Raw genomic sequence first — 16,209 nt, 5'->3', positions numbered from 1 at the left:
ATATTTTTATTCCGTCACATCTTATGTACTTTGCTTGGAGCGTCGGTTTGTTTTTGTTTTTGTTTTTGTTTGAATAAAATGGATCCTAGCATTCACTTGTATGGGAGAGAGACACGCTCCGCTGTTGCATATGGACAAGTATGTCCTTAGGCTTTACTCATAGTATTCATGGCGAAGGTTGAATCTTCTTCGTTAAATTGTTATATGGTTAGAATCGGGAAATGCTACATGTGGTAATTGATAAAATGTCTTGAATAATTTGATACTTGGCAATTGTTGTGCTCATGTTTAAGCTCTTGCATCATATACTTTGCACCCATTAATGAAGAAATACATAGAGCTTGCTAATTTGGTTTGCATATTTGGTCTCTCTAAAGTCTAGATAATTTCTAGTATTGAGTTTTGAACAACAAGGAAGACGGTGTAGAGTCTTATAATGTTTACAATATGTCTTTTATGTGAGTTTTGCTGCACCGTTCATCCTTGTGTTTGTTTCAAATAAACCTTGCTAGCCTAAACCTTGTATCGAGAGGGAATACTTCTCATGCATCCAAAATCCTTGAGCCAACCACTATGCCATTTGTGTCCACCATACCTACCTACTACATGGTATTTCTCCGCCATTCCAAAGTAAATTGCTTGAGTGCTACCTTTAAAATTCCATCATTCGCCTTTACAATATATAGCTCATGGAACAAAATAGCTTAAAAACTATTGTGGTATTGAATATGTACTTATGCACTTTATCTCTTATTAAGTTGCTTGTTGTGCGATAACCATGTTTCTGGGGACTCCATCAACTATTCTTTGTTGAATATCATGTGAGTTGCTATGCATGTCCGTCTTGTCTGAAGTAAGAGAGATCTACCACCTTAATGGTTGGAGCATGCATATTGTTAGAGAAGAACATTGGGCCGCTAACTAAAGCCATGATTCATGGTGGAAGTTTCAGTTTTGGACATATATCCTCAATCTCATATGAGAATAATAATTGTTGCCACATGCTTATGCATTAAAGAGGAGTCCATTATCTGTTGTTCATGTTGTCCCGGTATGGATGTCTAAGTTGAGAATAATCAAAAGCGAGAAATCCAAAATGCGAGCTTTCTCCTTAGACCTTTGTACAGGCGGCATGGAGGTACCCCATTGTGACACTTGGTTAAAACATGTGTATTGCGATGATCCGGTAGTCCAAGCTAATTAGGACAAGGTGCGAGGCACTATTAGTATACTATGCATGAGGCTTGCAACTTGTAAGATATAATTTACATAACTCATATGCTTTATTACTACCGTTGACAAAATTGTTTCATGTTTTCAAAATAAAAGCTCTAGCACAAATATAGCAATCGATGCTTTCCTCTTTGAAGGACCATTCTTTTTTACTTTTATGTTGAGTCAGTTCACCTATCTCTCTCCACCTCAAGAAGCAAACACTTGTGTGAACTGTGCATTGATTCCTACATACTTGCATATTGCACTTGTTATATTACTCTATGTTGACAATTATCCATGAGATATACATGTTACAAGTTGAAAGCAACCGCTGAAACTTAATCTTCCTTTGTGTTTCTTCAATACCTTTACTTTGATTTATTGCTTTATGAGTTAACTCTTATGCAAGACTTATTGATGCTTGTCTTGAAGTACTATTCATGAAAAGTCTTTGCTTTATGATTCAGTTGTTTAATCATGTCATTACCATTGTTTTGATCGCTGCATTCATTACATATGTTTACAATAGTATGATCAAGGTTATGATGGCATGTCACTCCAGAAATTATCTTTGTTATCGTTTTACCTGCTCGGGACGAGCAGAACTAAGCTTGGGGATGCTGATACGTCTCCGACGTATCGATAATTTCTTATGTTCCCTGCTACATTATTGATGATATCTACATGTTTTATGCACACTTTATGTCATATTCGTGCATTTTCTGGAACTAACCTATTAACAAGATGCCGAAGAGCCGATTCTTTGTTTTCTGCTGTTTTTGGTTTCAGAAATCCTAGTAAAGAAATATTCTCGGAATTGGACGAAATCAACGCCCGGGGTCCTGTTTTGCCACGAAGCTTCCGGAAGACCGAAGGAGAGTCGAAGTGGGGCCACGAGGTGGCCGGACACCAGGGCGGCGCGGCCCGGAGCCCCGGCCGCGCCGACCTATGGTGTGGGCCCCTCGTGCCGCCTCTTTACCTGCCCTTCCGCCTACAAATAGCCTCCGTCGCGAAACCCCCGGTACCGAGAGCCACGATACGGAAAACCTTACCGAGACGCCGCCGCCGCCAATCCCATCTCGGGGGATTCGGAGATCTCCTCCGGCACCCTGCCGGAGAGGGGATTCATCTCCCGGAGGACTCTTCACCGCCATGGTCGCCTCCGGAGTGATGAGTGAGTAGTTCACCCCTGGACTATGGGTCCATAGCGGTAGCTAGATGGTTGTCTTCTCCTCATTGTGCTTCATTGTCGGATCTTGTGAGCTGCCTAACATGATCAAGATCATCTATCCGTAATACTATATGTTGTGTTTGTCGGGATCCGATGGATAGAGAATACTATGTTATGTTAATTATCAAGTTATTACCTATGTGTTGTTTATGATCTTGCATGCTCTCCGTTATTAGTAGAGGCTCTGGCCAAGTTTTTTCTCTTAACTCCAAGAGGGAGTATTTATGCTCGATAGTGGGTTCATGCCTCCATTAAATGCGGGACGATGATGAGAAAGTTCTAAGGTTGTGGATGTCTTGTTGCCACTAGGGATAAAACATTGATGCTATGTCTAAGGATGTAGTTATTGATTACATTACGCACCATACTTAATGCAATTGTCTCGTTGTTTTGCAACTTAATACCGGAAGGGGTTCGGATGATAACTCGAAGGTGGACTTTTTAGGCATAGATGCATGTCTGGACAGCGGTCTATGTACTTTGTCGTAATGCCCAATTAAATCTCACTATATTTATCATGTCATGTATGTGCATTGTTATGCCCTCTCTATTTGTCAATTGCCCGACTGTAATTTGTTCACCCAACATGCTTTTATCTTATGGGAGAGACACCTCTAGTGAACTGTGGACCCCGGTCCTATTCTTTACATCGCATACAATTTACTGCAATACTTGTTTTACTATTTTCTGCAAACAATCATCTTCCACACAATACGGTTAATCCTTTGTTACAGCAAGCCGGTGAGATTGACAACCTCACTGTTTCGTTGGGGCAAAGTTCTTTGGTTGTGTTGTGCAGGTTCCACGTTGGCGCCGGAATCTCTGGTGTAGCGCCGCACTACATCCCGCCGCCATCAACCTTCAACGTGCTTCTTGACTCCTACTGGTTCGATTAAACCTTGGTTTCTTACTGAGGGAAACTTGCCGCTGTGCGCATCACACCTTCCTCTTGGGGTTCCCAACGGACGTGTCAACTACACGCATCAGATGTGCATGAAATTCAATTTCATATCTATATGCACATAGAATTGTGGAGTTTGTCCTATATGTTGTAGTTTGTCTAACTACTTCGGACCCAATTAGTTTGGGGACCATTTTGTACTTACCTTTGTGTTAGGTACAATGGATATGCATTGAATGCTTGTCTCACTCTTGGAAAGAAGTGGTGACTCAATGGTAACGTGAGGCAAGCTAGGATGATCAACGAACACATATCTACTACATCCACAGCAATGCTATCTTGGTAACAAGTATATTCTCATGCATACTTTTCTTGTATCCAACCTTATGGTTGCATCTTGGCATGAATCTCTTGATTTGCAAATGTTGTGCTTCTTGCAAAAGTCTTAATGAAACCTCTTTATTGTGAATGTGAGTAATTTGAGATGAGTGCATTTGTTGGGAAGTATTTTAAATCATGCTCATGATTCATCCATCCCAACTATGCCTATCTAGCAATTTTGTTGCATATCAATTCCTCAAGGCTCTCACATGTGCAATATAGATGAAAGTGCAAATTTAGTTACTTCTTTTGGTATCCCCGTTTGTGATACTTGTTGCCTTTCTCAAATGCATCCCAACTATCTTCTATCCCTTGTTGATATTTGTGATGTATTTTAGTTGTTTGTGGTTGAAGTTCATGAATGTACAATAAGATAAAATTGAGCCTTTGGCCATGCTATTAAGCAAAAATTCTTATTGGTATATTGCATGACTTCGTCTTGGATATCATACTATTTTTCTTGCGTATCTATTTTATGTGTGCATGTTTCTTTGTGGATAAATATCTTTGTGATATTACCCACTTAGAGAAACTTATACACATAAGAGATGATACATCTCCTTTTGATATCTTATTTATTATTGCGTGTTGATTGGCCATGCTAAGCAATATAATTCTTTGAAGACTATGATGATGCTTTTTGCTCATCCTTGTAATAGTCTTATAATATGCTTTATCATGCCTTTCACATATCCTCTTGGTTGAGCCTTTTTATTATGGTGCCTCTTACTTGTTGCTCAACTATCTGTTTGTTGCAAGTGTTTAGCTTACTTTTCTATCTATGATCTATTACAAATGTTTGTGTTTTAAATGAGGGAGTGAGGATTCCATGTTATGCATATTGTATTCAAATACAACATTTTAATTTATGCATGTACCTTGGGGAGCTTCCTCATTTGATTTAGAGCACTATCTTGTGGTGATCATTAGAGTTTGATTCACTTGGTATTTTTTGTTTTTGAATGATATTATGGGAGTGATGATTCCATGTTTGTGCACTTTATACTCCAATGCAAATTGTCTAGTTTTGTGCACAAACCTTGGGGAGCTTCCTCATATTATTTAGAGCAATCTTCTTGATCTTATCATAATATCTATCTTTCTTTTGGTATCCTCTTTGTGGTTCATTTGGTTGCTTGCTTCATTTGTTGAAGCTTCTTGACTTTGTTATCTTTTTGCAATCTTTGATCCTATCTATAGTGTGATTCCTTCCGAATATTCGTCATTGGATATGTGCATTTGATTCCACTCAAATTATGAGAAATGCACACGCTATGGAGGAACTCTCACTATATTGGCCTTCTAAATTTTTCACCCATTTCGGCAATTGGTGCCAATGGGGGAGAAGTTTGGAGGGTTTAAGGGAATTTGGTTATGTCTTTGCTTTGTGCTTAAGCATGTGCCTTTATTGCATTGCATCTTGTTGCTTTGCATAGTTGAATATTTAGAGGAAACTCCACTAGGCTTTGAATGCCAATATATGCAATGAAAGTCAAGATCATTCACACATGCATATATTATGGGGGAGTTTGCTCTATATATTCAACTTATTTTTTACTTAAATTCCTTATATAAACCCTCTCAAAGAGATTGTCATCAATTACCAAAATGGGGAGATTGAAAGTGCATGGAGCCCCCATGTGTGGTTTTGGTAATTAATGACAATCCATATGGACTAATGTTTGCATTGAGTTATATTTGTAGGAGTTGTCCATAGGCAATTCTTGAACCATATGTTGGCTTCAAGGTTGCAATAAGAAGAAATTGATGAAGGATATCAAGTGTCAAGTATGTCTTGAAGATGAAGATGAAGTGAGCCCTCAAGTTACTTCAAGACATCAACATGATGAAGAATGAAGAAATGAAGTGCAAGTTCAAGATGAGCCAACTCGAAGAGTTCATAAGCTTGAAGCTTGCCATGGAGAAATGATGTGCAAGTTCAAGATGAGCCATCTCGAAGAGATCCTTTGCTTGAGTCTTGCCATCCATATGGTGATCATGGATATGTGAAGATGCGCCAAGAAGAAGCTCTCCCATGGTGGATTATGGGGGAGCAATCCACATGGTGGTCATGGTTATGTGAAGATGCGCCGAAGAAGTAGCTCTCCCATGGTGGTTTATGGGGGAGCAATCTACAAGACTTCGTCAAGCAAGCACAAGCAAGAAAGGTGTTCCATCTTGTTGAGGTCAAGATCGTCGTCATCAAGCTCAAGTGGAATGCGCAAGTATAAGGTTTGCTCTTGATAGGATTTCTTTCTCACCGGTCTCATAGTGTAGTTGGAGACCGGTTTATAGTTTAGTTGTCGTACTATCAAGAGGGCTCTCGAGTGAGTAACTCGATCGTATCGTTCGGAGAGAGCTCAAACCTTTGCATCCTTGCATCATCTTTCTTGGTTGTTATTTGGACCTTATCCATGTGATGATTTAGAGCTTGTGCTTATTCTCATGACAAGCTCTAGTTCATCAAGAATGGTTTTTGCACGGGCAACTTGTTGCATTTTCAAGATTGGAGGTTTTACCGGTATGTCTTTTTTAGATAGGTCAAACCTTTCATCATTTGTTTCTATCCTCCCTTGTTGGACTATGATTGTTTCCTGCATGATATTGTAGAGCTTGTTCCTAGCTTCAAAACAAGCCCAAGATCATCAAAATCGGAGTCTGGATGCTAAAGTTATGCCCGTTTTGGTTTTGGTGTTTCTGCAGTTTTACGGGGGCGGATAATCCGGCCCGAATGGCCAATTCCGGGCAAATATCCGGCCAAATATCCGGCCCGAGTCCGGGGGCGATTTCGGGGCGGATAATCCGGCCCGGGGGCGGATTTTCCGGCCTGGGAGGCCCCAAGCGGTCATATTTCGTTGGGAGGGGGTATATAAGACCCCTTTCTTCCTCCTTGGGCTGGTTGGTTCACTCTCTCTCTCTCACCTCCATTGTTGTCCTTCAAAGCTTGCCCTAGTTCTTGATTCCTCCCATGATTCTTGCATATTCTTGAGGGAAAAGAGAGAGGAGATCTAGATCTACATTTCCTACCAATCGAATCCCTCTCTTTGTGAGGGGAATCCACTAGATCTAGATCTTGGAGAAATTTGGTGTTCCTCCTCTTATTTGTTCTTCCTCTCTTATTCCCCCAATAGCTTTTGTAGCTTTGTTGTAATTTGAGAGAGAAGGACTTGAGCATCTTTGTGGTGTTCTTGCCATTGCATTTGGTGCATCGGTTTGAGTTCTCCACGGTGATTCGTGGAGGTGAAAGCAAGAAGGTTGTTCCTCTTGGGTTCTTGGAACCCTAGACGGATTCTAGGCCTTTGTGGCATCTTAGTGGTGTTCTTGGGAACTCCAATTAAGTTGTGGAGAATCTTCAAGGGCAAGGCCTTTGTGGCATCTTAGTGGTGTTCTTGGGGACTCCAATTAAGTTGTGGAGAATCTTCAAGGGCAAGGCCTTTGTGGCATCTTAGTGGTGTTCTTGGGGACTCCAATTAAGTTGTGGAGAATCTTCAAGGGCAAGGCCTTTGTGGCAATTTATTGGGAGCTTCCAATTAAGTTGTGGAGATAGCCCCAAGCTTTGTGCGGGTTCGGTGACCTTCCTAAGGTCCCATAGTGGATCGAGGACATCCCTTTTGGTGGGAATTCTCGAGGAGAATACGGTGGCCCTCGTGCATTTGGAGTGACTTGTCCTCCACACCGCTCCAACGGAGAGTAGCACTCGCAAGAGTGTGAACTTCGGGCTACATCGTTGTCTCCGCGTCACTTCGGTTATTCCTATACCCGAGCTCTTTACTTATGCACTTTACTTTGTGATAGCCATCGTGCTTGAAGTTATATATATATATCTTGCTATCACATAAGTTGCTTGTCTTGCTTAGCATAAGTTGTTGGTGCACATAGGTGAACCATTGCTTAGAATAAGTTGTTGGTGCACATAGGTGAACCATAGTTTATAGGCTTTGGGCTTGACAAAGTAAACGCTAGTTTTATTCCGCATTTGTTAAGCCCATCTCGTAAAAGTTTTAAATCGCCTATTCACCCCCCCTCTAGGCGACATCTGTGTCCTTTCAGATCCGTAGATGCCTCCTGATCTCTACCATGTGGACTTTATCACAGAGTCGACACCTTGTGAGATACATTTCCAAACGATGGGATACTTAACGCTCAAGGCGGCGATCGGCTATGTCTTACCGCCGCATCCGATCAAAGATACCACTTCAATCCGGTTCCACCCGGATACGCTCGTTGCCGGGGTGGATCAAGTTATGGATGGGTATGGGCCGCCGAGGCTTGACCACCCTCGCCGGTGAAGGGGATTTGCTAGAGCTGGGAGAAGCCAAGAACACTACAGTTCTATGGCGAAAGGAATTCATTGTGATTCCGGGTTGGAAGGCGCCAACAAGGTCTCCACCGAGCCAGCATTCTCCACCGATGCAGCCGTCTCCAGTGCGTGAGCCTTCCCCGCCGGCGCGTGAGCCAGCTCCGCCGCCGCGTGAGCCTTTCCCGCCGGCGCGTGAGCCATCTCCGCCGCCGCGTGAGCCTTCTCCGCCGCCCAAGTCTAAGGGGAAAATTAGGCGGACCGCTACGACACAGCTGAGTCGTAACAAATCACCGGACGCAAACAAGAGCCCCTCCCAAGAGTGCCTAAGGTTGCTCCCAAGAGACCTTATGACTATACAGTTGAGGAAAATGCCAAGATCGTAGCTGAACAGCGACAAGCAACAAATGTTGAAGCCGAAAAAGCCCCGGCTTGAGCCGGAGCCAGCTATATCTCCGGAAAAGAAGTTGAAACTGCTGAAGAACCTTCATCAACCCGAGCCAAGTCTTTCATCGAACTATGACCGGTCTATTCGCAAGTCAAATGTGTTAGCAAGAGAGCGGTGGGAAAAAAGTAAGGTAGAAGGGAAACCGAGTTCCCCGGCTTGGAGCCCGGAAAAACTCGTGCCCCCCGCTCCAAGTGTATCCCGATGTCCTAGCGTGCCTTGATCCGACGATGGTAAAACTATACAAAGATGAGGTAGAAGCGGCCGGTATGAGTATTCCTGAGTACTTAAGCCGCATCGATGCAGAATTCCTGTTCAAGGGTGATGATGTCCAAATAGCATACCAGTACAAGTACGGGCAACCTCTTGTCAGAGCTGAGGAGTTGCCTAATCTATCAACACAAGCTGCGAAGACTGCATAATTGGTACATGGATGCATGTAAGGATGGTAAGAACTGGATCATGGTGGCAATCACAGATGACCATTACGGGCGAAATGACGTGATGAACATCGAATTTTGTGAATTATTTCAGTTATTCAACCAAGACGCCCTCGACAAATCTCTGCTGAGTGCATACTGTCTGTAAGTATTATTTATGTAATTAAGTCTCTACCGCGGCTCGTCCATTATTGCATGCATATAACCATACTCTCACTGTATTATGCAGAATGAAGATCCGCGAATGCCGCAAGGGGAAAATCTATGATCTTGGGTTCGTTGACCCATATACCGTGAATGGGTATACTGTCGACAACTCTCCCAAGGACACGGAGAATAACTTGGTATATGTCTTAAGGAAAAACTCATACAAAAGGGCAATACTATTTCCTTACAACTTCGCGTGAGTGTTACTGTCTTCACACATTAAATCTTTTTCGCTTACTCCATGTGTTAAGTGTAATTGATGAGTTATGCATATATATGTGTGTCCGCATGTTTCACTTTATCCTGCTAGTCATTGAACCCGACACCGGGATAGTAGAAGTCATGGACTCGAAGAGTAAACCTCTTGAGGCGTGGGGGGACATGGCTGATATCCTCCACAAGGCTTGGAAACGGTTCACCAACAAGTCTCCGGGTTTAAAGAATAAAGAACTTCAAATAAAACATGTACCGGTAAGTACTACTGGCTAGGCCGCGCATCTCTTTGATTCTAGTTTCAATACCATTATTATCATCCTTGATTATATATATATTATTTTGATTGAACTTTGTTCTCGTAAAGTGCTTGAGGCAAGAGGACGGGAATAATTTATGCAGGTTCTACGTTTGCGAGTTCATCCGCCAGAATACTCACCATATGAGGGACATTTTGGAACAACTTGATGTAAGTAAACAACATTCATGGCTTTATTTTATCACCTTGTGTTTCATTCACATACACACACATATATATATTGACCACCATACCTTCTTCAAATTATTAGATCCAACGGTTGCGGAACGGTCTTGTAGCAACCGAGCATGTACGAGCAATTCAAGAAGAGCTGGCGGGATTCTTACTTGACCAAGTCATAGCTCCATACGGAGAACACTATGGGGCCGACATCCAATATCAAAGTTGATGTAGACATATATATATATATATATATGCATGAACGTGTGTCACTTTGATCGATATATGTAATATAATGGTTTCCTATATATATATATTTGAATTGTCTGCATTAATATTATACCGTGTTTCGAATGGGGCAGAGTCTCTGCCGCGGCAGCGTTTTAGTGCAATTCCCTGCCGCGGCAGGGAAGGGCACTAAAATGCTGCCACGGCACAACGAACCGGTGCAAAAGCTCCCCCGCCGAGCGCCCCACAGCCGGCCACGTGGTGACCCCTTTAGCACTAGTTCGTAAACGAACCGGTGCAAAAGGGGGGGCCTTTTGCACCGGATGGTTTGCACCGGTTGGCCATCCGGTGCATATGGCCAATACCAACCGGTGCAAAAGGCCATATTTCTACTAGTGCCTTTCTGGCTACCTACCACGAGAGCTTTATTGGAATCTCAAATTGGACTAGAGAAACAATAGAGAGACAAATGATGGTTTACAGATGTTAAAGCATGGTCTTTTCTTCTTTGAACTGCATCAGTATTACCCGCAACAATCATCGCAAGACAACAACAACAAATAAAAAGAAGGCAACCAGAGCAAGGAACATCAATGGAGAAAAAGCATAAGAGTACTCAGTGCAGAACCCACCTGCACAAATTCCTCTTCCTCAAATCCATCGAGCCCCAATCCTCATAATTATCCCCAAACCATCCATCTCTCCAACAGTCCATTCCCCATGAATAAGCTCCACCAAGCCCTCTCTATTTCTTATCCCCATGACCAAGCTCGTCCCATTCACATGGCCAAACTCATCCCGTCCTTGTTCCCATGCGGGCAGTGAGGTTTGGCACCTTGGCCAGAGCACCCAATGCCGCCCAGATACATGCCAAGTAGTGAGAGCTGTCATGGGGCGGGGCGGCCTCGACCACCACGGCAGATGAGAAGGGCTGTCAATGGTGCCAGAGTGGGGTCTTGTCGGTGGGGTGGAGATTGGTGGCGGCGGCGGGTGGAAAACCTATCGCTCACAACATGTTGACGGCGGTGGGGTAGAGTATCATGTTGATGACGATTTTTTTTTTTCAAAAACAGTAGAGATAGAGATAAGAAGATAAGTGTAGTTGAGAATAATATGAAACCTCAGAAACAAAGTTTTCGGTTTGAGAGCGTGAGATTATTTTGGAAAGGCTAAATTGAGGAGAGAGATGGTGATTCGTTAGTTTGTGAGGGAATTTGATATGTAAATAATGTGAAGTGTGAGATCGCGCGAGAAGTGTGACCTTGCATGTTTCACCTTAATAATAAATATATATATAGAGGTAATTACAAAACGGTTGGTTAGCTGCAGCTCTCGCAAGGTTAAGTCAAATCAGCCAGTGTGGTCGACACTTACTTGTACGCAGCACGAAATCAGAGCCGTCGTACGTTTCTATTGTGAAAGTCATTAGGAAGGAAAACGGGGGTTTACTCCGAGCCGCAACAATATGCATATGACTTTCCGTGATAGGGAGGATCGCCACGTCGAGGTGCGTTGCGTCCGTGTTTCAAAGATTCAAGAGAAAGACGGTAAAAACACATGAGCCCCCTGTCTCAAGATGGAGTACGCTTTCACGGCATTCACACCGTAACTGGATGCAGAAATAGGTCGGCCATTGATTTCGAGAGCTCAAGAGAGGACGTGGTGGAATCGTCGTTCGCTGGTTAGCATGAGTAGTCTAGATCGCGAATCAAGGAGCACGGCAAACCTTTTACACGGAAAAATGCAAGAGCACCGGCGTATGATCTAATCTTGATTGCACCACCAACGCGCACAGGCGCGGGATTTTCAATGCCAAGGCATTCATCTCGGCCAGCTGGACACACTTGTGCAAAATATGTGCAAAGTTAAATCAAACGTGAAAAATATGTGCAAAGTTCATGGTTCAAGGTCTAAAATAAATCGTCTTTCCGTGGTAGAAAGGTAAAATATTTGTCTTAATTCACTAAACAAGAAGAAGATAGAGAACCAAAGTTTAGACTTGCAACCACAACCTAGGATGAAAGTCTACCCTCCTGAAATCAAAAGACCTAAATATTTTGTGCCGGCTATAACCCAAGTGTTGTTCTGGTCAAGACTTGAGGAAAAAACCCATGTTTACCCTCGCCCCTCTCGCCCCAACGAGGGCGACGGGCCTCCCTCACCCTCCAGCGGCCATCCCTCCTCAACACACTCTATCCCGTCGCAGCCACCGGCAGAGGTCATCGGGTGAAGCCCAACGACACCAGCGGTACGGTGGCGACCCTTCCTTCCCCACGTCCCGGCGGGCGGGTTAAGGCCGCCCCCTCCCTAGCGGCGGTGTACCTCGAGCGACTCTAGTTTGGCGCGGCCGGGTGACTCTGGCGGCGGTGTCGTCCCACGGCTGCGTGCCTCGGCTGCAGGGGTGCTAGCGGCGGCTGGTCCTTCGTCTGGGCGCCCCAGCCCCAGATGGGCTCGGGCGGGCCGGTGCTCTACCGCAATATGGCTCCCTAGAGGCGACTGCCTTCAGTGGAGTCTTAGGACGGTGGCTTTGTGGTCAGCTAATTCTAGTAGGGCAGCCGAAACTTCACGAGCCCATGTGGGCCTAGCCACGCCTGGAAGGGCCTGGTGTGTTCCCGCTGCTTTGCCCAGTCAATGGCTGCCACCTTGTCTGGCCCTGATATGGTGCCACCTTCGAGTGGCACCATTCCTTCCTGTAGGGCATCGTGGGAATGCGATGTACATTGCACTCTACGTACTGGGGGAAACCTTAGGGCCGGTTTGGTCTGAGCAACAACGCCATGTCGATGTTTTTTCCCTTCTTGAAGGTGTTACTTGGTACGGGGCGCTTCGGAGTGCTTGGAGCATGGTGGGCCAAAGACGAAGGTCGCAGCTGCTACAGGTCATCATCGTTTTGTCGCTTCGCTATTGCCTTTATTTCTTTTCCTTTTAGACATGTTTGTGATGTTGCCCCAACATTTTCTTGGTTTCGAACTCTCGTATGGATGTGGTTGCTATATTAAAATAGCGGGATCAAAGCTTGTTTCGAGGAGGCTATAACCCAAGTCCCAACTTCCGACTTGATTTTATCGAAGACGATGGTGGGCGTGGCCGATGCTCAATTTTTTTAAGGTTCTCACGTCCGTTTATTCTAAATCTCGCAAGAGACGAGCATGATGAGGGAGGTCATTACTTTCTTGTTCCACCATGAGCAAAAGCAATCGAGGTCCACCAGTTCTCAACATTATCGAACCCTCTCCAACATGATGGTTCATTTTTATGAATGTGAAGCCAATGCTTGACCATATTCCCTATGCGAAGGGAGTAGCTGCATTTGATTAGGTGGGACGACGTCGATTCATTGTTGGTACACCCTCATTCCTCGTTCGCCGTTCAAACCTGATTTTGAATGATAAGTTGAGAGAAAAGCCTGCATTTTAGGAGGAGCCCGAACCTTCCACTTGACGGAGCCATCACTCATCCTTCGGTGTTTCAGGTACACCTGGGCAAAGTTCGGGCCGGGCCGGGCTTAAAAAAGCCCGCGGGTAAGAAGTCAAGCCCGAGCCCGGCCCGGCCCGACCGTCGGGCCTGGAATTTAAGCCCGAACCCGGCCCGAACGGGCAAAAAGCCCGGTCCGGCCCGAGAAGCCCGGCCCGACCAGGCTAAAATGCGCGAAAATGAAGGCCCGAGCCCGGCCCGGCCCGACGTTCGGACTCAGATTTCAGGCCCGAACCCGGCCCGAAGTGCAAGCCCGACCCGGCCCAGCCCGGGATTTTCGGGCCGGGTCGGGCCGGGCTGTCCGGGCCGGGCTGCCCATGCCCAGATGTAGTTTCAGGCAAGGCAGGTGTAGGTTCCTACTTCCGCGCGCGCGATCATTCCTGGTGACGTCCGTCAGCACCGGCCACAACTATCCCGGCCGTCACCCGCAAGCACACACCAAGGGCGTTCACAGCTTCTAGACATGGTTTCTGAACCAACAACCTTATGGATCGCGTCAGTGCCAATTGCGCATTTGCGCCCATCTACGAGATTTATCCGTATCCAACGCACGTACGACAGAGCCAAGAGCAGATGCGGTTAAGGAACATCACGTGAGCGGTGAGGCCCCGTAGCACGTGAACCTAGTCTCATATCATCCATCACCTTTTTTACTTTTACAGATATTCTCTAATTTCCTGTCTGATCAGGTAGAACAATCACCGTGCATGTCAACAAATCAAATCGTGCTATGCTATAGTACACGACGCCACTACTGTCACTGTATGTGGACCCAGACCCCCTCGCTGCTGGGAATGTGCCCGTTCACCACGAACACCATGTAGTACCCGGGCGGCGCCAGCACCGCCGTCGCCGGCATCACCACCGTCGCCTCGTACGCGCCCGCGCGGTGCGACGCCGCCGACGTCGTCCGCACCACGTCCAGGAGCAGCACCCGCTGGTTCATCGCGAACGAGTGCGTCGTGAACGACGGCGCCACCATCGTCACCGACACCAGCCCGATCCCGCCGCCCCGGCCCCTCCTCCTCCTCGTCGCCGCCGCCGGCACCTCGAACTGCAGCGTCACCGACTCCCCGTACGCCACGCTCGCCGGCGCGCCGGTGATCGTCGGACGGAGCACGTCGTTCGCGCTGTCCAGGTACTCCGGGGAGAAGGCCTCCAGGCTCAGCTCCGTCGGGTACTGCACGCCGCTGAAGTTGTAGTAGATGTGCGGGTTGCTCCCGCCCACGAGCACGCGGCCGTCGCGGAGGAGGATCGCCGACGAGTGGTACAGCCGCGGGATGTCCGTCGCGCTCTGCTCCTCGAACCGGTCCCCGGGCGCGTGGTCGGGCCGGTACATCACGGGCGCGTACGCCGGGGTGCTGGCGGACTCCCACCCGGCGGTGCCGTCCGTGGCGCCGTTGATGATCGCCACCTCGGCCCCGTTCGGAAGCAGGATCATGTCCCCCATCACCCGCGGCGACGGCATTGCCTCGATGACCCACGACGGCTTGGCGTCCGTGATCTTGATCCGCCCGCACGTCGCCAGCGCCGGGAAGAAGTTCTTGTCCTTGGTCGAGTTGTAGGAGCCCACGGGCGCGCCGCCGCAGACCAGCACCTCCGCCTCAGTTGGCGACGGCTTGAGGGGCAGCAGCACCGACGAGCCCGAGCTGGGGTAGTTCCTGGGGTCGCCGCCGGCCAGCTCGGGGTACGTCCGGACGATCTTGTTCTTCTTGTAGTCGAGAAGGACGGCGCGGTTCTTGGCGAAGATGAAGAGGTTGCCGTCGATGTTCAGGTGGACGAAAGGATACAGGTTGTTCTCCTCGGGGTCCCTGGTCTGTACCAGAAACGGCAATGAGATGGCCGAGGTGTCGGAACCCTCTGCCTTGGGGAAGAACTCGTAGTTGAACTGCCTCCGCCCGCCGACGATGAAGGCCCGCCCGTCGGGGAGGATCTGGTTGGTGGCGTACCACCGGTTCTCGTACAGCGCGTCCTGCGTCTCGTTCCAGTCGCAGCTGCCGTCGTCCTCGTCGCCCACCTTGTCGCACGCGCGCATGGTGCGCACGTTGCGGTACCCGTCGTTCCAGCCGCCGGTCTGGATGAGGGTGCCGTCGGGCGCGACCGTGCCGGACGAGCACCAGGTGTCGGTGAACACGGAGAGCGGGCGGAACCTGTTGGACGCGACGTCGTACTCGGCGGAGTGCGCGGTGCAGTCCACGCGGAGCACGCGCTCCCGCGGGTTGCGCCGGCAGCGGCCGTCGGGGAGGGAGAGGTTGGAGCGGCCGAAGTCGGTGCGGTCGAAGATGATCACGCGGTCGTTGTGCAGCAGCTGCATGTGCATCGCCGACACGCCGATGCTGCGCTGCAGGAGCTCCCACCGCCCGCCGCCGCCGATTGCTGCCGTCGCAGGTGCAATGCCGGCGCATGCGAGGACCAGAAGAAGAACAAGATCGTGGGTCAGCAATGCGAGCTTCATGGTTACCCTACCCGTGATGATCGATGATAGCTGCAGGTCTTGGTTGTTTGGTGGTTTCGACTGTATTCGCATGTTCAGCTAGTGAGCAGCAAATCATGTGCATGTGTATATGAGCTGGTAACGATGGTCTCTGCCGCCTTTATATGCAAGGGCCAATCTTTGTAGGTGAAGGCCTCTTAAGGCAGTGGATTTCGCATATCAACGGGAGAGACGGGGGTCATGGTCTTTATTTTTGCCAGGAGGG

At 47.4% G+C, this 16,209-nt stretch overlaps 1 protein-coding gene across 1 annotated transcript; it reads right to left on the bottom strand.

Annotated features, from left to right (window-relative positions):
- Window positions 1–14,267: 14,267 nt before the first annotated feature.
- On the bottom strand, window positions 14,268–15,965 carry LOC124697772 (aldehyde oxidase GLOX-like). Its single transcript, XM_047230314.1, has one exon. It carries the CDS (start codon window positions 15,963–15,965, stop codon window positions 14,268–14,270), a length of 1,698 nt encoding a protein of 565 aa, XP_047086270.1.
- Window positions 15,966–16,209: the final 244 nt, after the last annotated feature.

This window comes from Lolium rigidum, chromosome 3, assembly GCF_022539505.1.
Source record: "Lolium rigidum isolate FL_2022 chromosome 3, APGP_CSIRO_Lrig_0.1, whole genome shotgun sequence".
In the NCBI taxonomy this organism is placed as follows: domain Eukaryota; kingdom Viridiplantae; phylum Streptophyta; class Magnoliopsida; order Poales; family Poaceae; genus Lolium; species Lolium rigidum.
Note: the sequence above shows the minus strand (reverse complement) of the source record. Positions and strands in the feature narration are given on the sequence as shown.

What these genes read in the sequence shown, in the direction of transcription:
- LOC124697772 (XM_047230314.1), bottom strand. Translation starts at nt 15,965, where the DNA reads ATGAAGCTCGCATTGCTGACCCACGATCTTGTTCTTCTTCTGGTCCTC.